The 6,656-nt window shown below is 53.3% G+C and overlaps 1 protein-coding gene across 1 annotated transcript; it reads left to right on the top strand.

Moving 5' to 3' along the window:
• The first annotated feature begins 333 nt into the window (after positions 1-333).
• Positions 334-1,572, top strand: SCP2D1 (SCP2 sterol binding domain containing 1). The gene has a single exon (XM_006182832.3). The coding sequence runs from the start codon at positions 896-898 to the stop codon at positions 1,364-1,366; it is 471 nt and encodes a 156-aa protein (XP_006182894.1). The 5' UTR covers positions 334-895; the 3' UTR covers positions 1,367-1,572.
• The last annotated feature ends 5,084 nt before the right edge of the window (positions 1,573-6,656 follow it).

Below are 6,656 nucleotides of genomic sequence, written 5' to 3'. Positions count from 1 at the left end.
GGGCTGTGCTGTTACATGCGGTTCCATGTGACACCAGCAGCATCTTCTGCCGACCTTAGGGCTATTTTCTTTCTTTCTTTTCTTTTCTTTTCTTTTCTTTTCTTTTCTTTTCTTTTCTTTTCTTTTCTTTCTTTCTTTCTTTCTTTCTTTCTTTCTTTCTTTCTTTCTTTCTTCCTTTCTTCCTTTCTTCCTTTCTTTCTTTCTTTCTTCCTTCCTTCCTTCCTTCCTTCCTTTCTTTCTTTCCTTTCTTCTTTCTTTCTTTCTTTCTTTCTTTCTTTCTTTCTTTCTTTCTTTTTCTTTTCTTTTCTTTCTTTTCTTTTCTTTTCTTTTCTTTTCTTTTCTTTTCTTTCTTTTTTTCTTTCTTTTTTTCTTTCTTCTTTCTTTCCCTCTCACTGTGCTTCTGGAAGCTTTCTGATGCAGGCCCTGGTGCTGGTTCCTCCTCCAACCAGCTGTTTTGCTCTAAAAGCATTTCCCACCCCACCAGCAGGCGGGTGAAGCCGCACCAGCACCTGTGCCTTAAGGGTTGTCCACTTTTGAAGGAATCAGAATAACTGTTCTCTCACTTAGCATTGTTGGAAAGACAGAGCTCATGTCACCATAGAACTTTCTGTGGCTAGTTTCCCTTATTCCCAGCATGGAGTCCAGACCTTTCTGGGCTTGTGGAGACCTTGTAGTTTTGGGGGGGTTGGTGTGGATCTGCCTCACAATGACCTGTCTGAGCTCTCACCCCATGTCACATTTTAGCATCTGTTTGGCCAGTAAGGCTGCAGCACACACACCAGCCTCATTCCCCACTTGGCCTTACCTTTGATGTCACAATCTGACCTGCGGATATTAATCTGGCTACAGCTGCTCACAGACCAGACGGCAGAGTCAATAGGACCACCACAGTAAGATGTGGAAAAGAATTGACCATCAACCGAAGATCAAAGCAGGGGATGGGCCTCAGGCAGGCCAGTTCAAGGAACTGGGTCCAGCTCAGGAACCTGCCGTGCCACACCCTCTCAAGCTGTCAGAATTCCAGAGCTTCTCCGTGTTCGAGGACATCAGCCATCACATCAAAGAGGAGGGGGCCCAACTGGTAAAGAAAGTCAATGCCATCTTTCAGCTGGACATCACCAAGGATGGGAAGATCATTCTGCAGTGGACCATCGATCTGAAGACTGGTTCTGGGGACACGTACCCAGGACCCGCCAGGCTCCCAGCAGACACTGTCTTCACAATCCCGGAGCCTGTCTTTATGGAGTTGGTTTTGGGCAAAATGAACCCTCAGAAGGCTTTCCTTGCCGGCAAGTTCAAAGTGAGTGGCAAAGTTCTGCTTGGCCAGAAGCTGGAGAGGGTTTTCAAAGACTGGGCTAAATATTAAGCATACAAAACTACCAAGGAAGTGATCAGAACTTCTCTCTGATTAGAATGTTGAGCAGAAGTCATGCTTAAACTGAAGATTAAAACAAAAAGTATTCAATATTTTTACTCAAATTCCTTCCTATTCAAGTTTGATTAATTTTCCTGCTGATATGTAAATTTGGAGTGAGGGTTCTAGAGCAGTAAAGAGTGTTGGAGTGTATTACCCAAAATCTTTGTCTTTTTCTTTTCTTAGATTCATTTATGCCATCATGTGGTAGGGTCAAAGCCCCAGTTAGAGAAATGCGTGGTTTTGACAGTTGGATTTAAATGCTCCGATGATTGATTTCCTGAAACTTTGTTTTGTTTTCAGTCGGGTGCTTTGGGAAGGAAGTGGTGACCGTCCTTGGGCAGGTCTGCATTCCCATTGGTAGCTCGGTCCTTCTAGGAGACTCTAACACGGGCTTGCGCAGCTCCCGGCAGGGGTGCGCCCCAGCCGTGTGGGTGGAACAGGGCCATAGAGGGCCTGCGCTCCTGGCACAGCATGACTTCTGACGGGTTTAATTCCAGGGGAGTCAGAGGGCCTGAAAGGTGTTTTAGGCTACTGGTTCGTAATCCAGAACGTGCATCGGATTACTTGGAAGGCTGGGGGAACCCAGACTGCTGGGACCCCCTCAGAGTCTTAGCTCTGGGTGTAGACCCGGGAGATACACGTTCCCAGCAAGTTCCCAGGTGATGCCGATGGGACCACCCTCGCAGAGCTCCCACTCTGGTTCATCCGCAGCCTCAGTGTTGATCATAACCACTCTGCTCTAGACCAGTAAGATGCTGCCAGTTTTAAAGGACCTCCTGCAGACAGATGACATAGCCCTCTTGGGGGCCGTTTCTGGAGTGTCAGAAGTTTGTGCACTGAGCATTTTACAAAATCAAAGGTCAAGCTGGGAGATTTTCCCTTCTGGGAACCCTCTCCACGCGTGGGGAGGACTGGAATGAAGCAGCTGCCGCCCGATGTGGCCTCCTCGTGGGTGAGTGTGTAGGTCATTCGTTACCACGTGATCAGCGTAGGTTAAATACACGCAGCGTCGGCCCACTGAGACCCGTGCGGAGGCTTCATTAAAATGGCCACGCTCAAGCGCATGCCTACCAAAGGGCCCAGCCATTCCTCGCCTAGGTGTTTTCCCAAGAGGAAAGCATACGCACAGGCACAAACATTTATACATGCATGTTCGTGATCGCCCCAAACTGGAAATAGGACAGGTGTCCATCGGCAGGTGAGCGGACTGGTCTGTCACATCCTGGAGCACTACTCAGCTGTAAGACGGGGTGAATTCTTGATGTGCCCGCAACAAGACGACGGCGTCAGAACTTAGCCGAGTGAAAGAAGCCAGAGGGCACCACGGACGAGCCCATTCATGTCACAGTGGAAAATGCAAACGCACTGACAGAGCAGTGGTTGCCAGGAGGTGGGACAGGGAGTGAGGGGAGGGGGTCGGGAAGGGGCGTTGTAAATGGCCGGGAGGAGACTCGGGGCGGTGGGTACCTTGGTCGTCTTGATGGTGGGCGTGGTTTCACAGGTGTGTGTGTCGGTCAGACACCACGTTGTACACTTCACGCACACGTAGGCAGTTTGTTACGAGTCAGCGTAAGTTCAATAATGCTGTTTTAAAAGCCTGCTGTTCTCCATTCAAAATGAAGTCTTTATAAAGGGGCTTTAAAACCCGATCCTTCTCTCAGCCTGCTCCTCTGACCTCATCATGCCCGCCTTCCCCCTCACTGATCTGGATGCCTCTGCGGAGGACTTCCTAAAGTCTCCAGGACAAGGCAGAGCGAGGGCTCATTGTTGACAGAATCTCATTCTCTCTGAGGGCAGTGAGGAGACCGTCCTTGAGCTGACGCTTAGCTCCGTGGTCGGGAATCGTGGTCAGGAGTGGGACACGGGGAAATCCCTGGTTCCTTGGCTCACCTGGGTCGTTCAGTAGGCGCTCAGTGTGGTGGTGCTGGTGGTGCCCCTGCCCTGTGGCTGTGCGGTGTGTCTCAGCGGCTTCAGACTGATTTCAGATACTGTTGGGGGCCCTTACCTTGCCTGGTCCAGACACCTGTGCTCAAGCTGTATTTATGAGAGTCAGGCACGGCAGAGCTGGCGTTTGGGGGCTGCTTTTAGGGACATGACTTGCCCAACCTGTTCCCTGAGTCGTCCTGCTCATACCCTGAGTTGATCTTCTGGGGACTGACCCTGAGGCAAGGGTTAGAGATGGGGTGGGGGGGTGGAGAGGGGTTACCGAGGGTCACAGCTGGGCTGGCATCTGACCACAGGGAGGCCCACCCCATAGCCTGACCGGGGATCTGTGACCCTTGTCACTTGGGGCAGAAACATGACTCTGACCAGTTAGATTCCTTTCTCAGGAGTTTGGAACTGGGAAGCTGAGAGACTGGGCTACAGGTGAGCAGTAGGAATGGAGTCCCAAAGGCTGGGATGGAGGGGGCGGGGAGGTGCCGTAGGGGTGGGCTGTGGTGGGAGCTGGAAGGGAGAGCCGAGCCTTGAGTGAGGAGAGAGGCTGGTTTGCTAGTGAGGGGAGAAGAGCCCTGGCCCGGGAAACTAGACAGCAAACCCCTTTGCAATGAAAAGAACCAAGTCATGAGATGCCAGGATGCCACGTGGGGCCGCTGGGAGGATGCAGGTTTGGGAATCAGAAGCACAGCTTTGAGCCAGAGTCACCAGGTCACACCTGTGTAATCAGCAGGCAGTCACTGAGCCTCTGTGGCCTCCACGGCTCGTGTGACAAGGGACCCATAGCCCTGACAACGTCAGGTTGTTGGGGAGCTGGGAGCAGGTGCCCCACACTGTTACTGGGGGAGGTGGGTCTTCTGCGTGTGTGAGTTCCCTTTCTCTTCTGGGTGGGAGGACAGGGGCACTTACACTGGGTCCCTGTTGCCTCCTGAAGAAGTCCACACTTGGGACTTCCACACTCTGTCCCGGACCTCCTGCTTTTTCTCTGACACTCAGAAGGTCACATCTGGGTCAAGACCCACATCTCTGTGTGGCTTAGGCTGCACAAGGTTGGCCAGCAGTGTTTAAAATGTGAATGAGAATATTTTATACAAAAATTGGATGTCTGGATTTTCTTGAAGAGCTGGGTTATTTGGTCACACTGGGCCCTATTCCTGCCAGGCTTGGGTGACAGGGCATGTGGCGGGCTCTCCTGCCAGGCCAGGCCCGCCCTACGCGCTGCCTCCTTGACTCCCAGGCTGTGCTGGTGGCCCCCCACCATCGTGTCCACGCTGTTGTTTTCTCCAGCTGGGCCGGCTCTGCGGGGGCTCCTGTGAGTATTTGCCTTCGTGACCCCAGCTCCCCACTGTATTGGCCTTACTCTCACCTAATGGAGTGGCCCTGGGTTAGCTTCCTGTAGCTGCGTCACAAGACCCTCTCACCGCGTCTGCAGGCCAGGAGTGTCGGGGCTCGCTGGGTCCTCTGCTTCCGTCTCGTCTAGCAGGCCTGAGATCAAGGCTGGGCTCTCACCTGGGGGCCTGGGGGGACAATCTGCTCCCGCTCACTGGGGTTGTGGCTGAATTCAGTTCCTCGTGGTTGTAGCACTGAGGTCCCTGTTTCCTTGCTGGTTGTCAGCCAGGGACACTCTCAGGTCCGGAAAGCCCCCTGCATTCTTCCCTCTGCAAAGTGGCAAAGCCGCACGGAGTCCTCCTCAGGCTTGAGATCTCTTTGAACTCTCCGCCTTCTTGTCTGCCGCTGGGTGAAGGGTTTGGACGCTTACACTGGGCCCAGCCCGGTAATCCAGGATCCTCTCCCTCCCAACCAGGAGGAGAGCTCTCACCAGAACCTGGCCACATGGCACCCCGATCCCAGAATTCCTGCTGCCTCCAGACTGGAGAAATAAGTGCCTGCTGTGTACGGCACCCAGTCTGTGGGCCTCTGTTACGGCAGCCCCAGCTGACGGAGTCAGGCAGTGCATCCATGGGTGTGAGGTATCATCCTACCCATGGTTCTGGGGGTTGGGCTGTAAAATCTTCCTGGGGGCCATAATTCTGCCTACCTCCCCGACTGAGTCTACCCTCTAAGTCCTGCCTGCCCTTCAGATCCTCCTCCGGGAAGCTGCCCTGATTCAGTTGCCATCTCCCCATGGCTCTGGCGTCCCTCCTGCTTTCTAGCCCTGGGTCCTGGCTGTGGATGAGCGTCGTCCTGTCTGGGCCACCAAACATCTTGGTTGCCCGGGACAGTCTCATTTCACACTGCTGTCTTGATGTTCAGCTAGTGGTACCCGTTCTTCAGAGGGTGTCAGCTTGGATGACAGGTTACAACATGGCTCACCTGTGCACCTCCCCCCCACTCCCCCCCAGTACCCCTGAGGACAGGGATCAGTCAGTGCCTCACCTGCTTTCTACTCATCTTGTTCTCTTAATGCTTGAAACTCACTGTACCCTCCAAAATTGCTTGTTGAATGAATAAAAAACCATTTTTTTGAAAAATATGCACATGGAAAAAGATCCAAATACTGCAGAGGAGCACACAGAGAAAATTCAGTTCTTCATGTGTCTCCTGACCCTCTGCTCCTGTGTTCGCACCCACGGGCGCCCACAGTTACTGCTGCTCATGTGTCCTTCCCGGCCTGCGCACCCGCCACTGTACAGGTCCCACCCCTCCCTTTTCTCTTTTTACAGGAACAGCAGGTGATCTCAGATGCTGTTTTCCACCTTGCACTTTAACTCACTCCGAAAGCTTGCACACAAATCTCACCCAGCTGAAACTTTTCTCACGCTTACCCGAGTCCTTTAGGGCAAAGCCTCACAACGAGCTGCTTCACAAGTGAAGGGTGCGGAATGGCCCCTCTTGGAGGTGGGGTTTATTTCTGCTTATTGTGTGAGCAGTCCTGCCAGTTGACCCTCCGTGTTCCCAGAGCCATGGGCGGGGCTGGGAGATGCCTGTGCCCACGGCTTCTCCTGACCCTCCTGTCTGCCCAAGGCCTCACGAGGGTGCCCGGTGTGATTGGCCCTAGATGGAGGGTGCTGGAGTCCCTGCCAGGCCCTGGGCCCTTTCCCTCTGGGACCGCGAGGGTTGTGTGGTCCCTAAGCGGTAGCCCCAGCTCTGAGGCAGGAATCGCCAGGGAGAGCTGCAGAATCAGGTGTGCCTGCGGCAGGCAGACGTGGGAGCAGGGCAGAGCGAGGCGCCCTGACCCTCCAGCAGGAGCCCTGAGTTCGCCCTGGCCAGGGCTGTTGCATCATATGCCTGAGCAGGAAGGAGACAAAATCTGTTCTGAGGAAGGATTTGTTTTTGATCATTTTTTTGTTAGAGGCACAGGAAT

The sequence above is a fragment of the Camelus ferus genome, chromosome 19, assembly GCF_009834535.1.
Source record: "Camelus ferus isolate YT-003-E chromosome 19, BCGSAC_Cfer_1.0, whole genome shotgun sequence".
NCBI lineage: Eukaryota > Metazoa > Chordata > Mammalia > Artiodactyla > Camelidae > Camelus > Camelus ferus.
The sequence above is the reverse complement of the archived record's forward strand: the minus strand, read 5'-3'. Positions and strand labels throughout refer to the sequence as shown.

Coding starts and splice junctions, on each gene's coding strand:
- SCP2D1 (XM_006182832.3), top strand. CDS start 896: ATGTGGAAAAGAATTGACCATCAACCGAAGATCAAAGCAGGGGATGGG.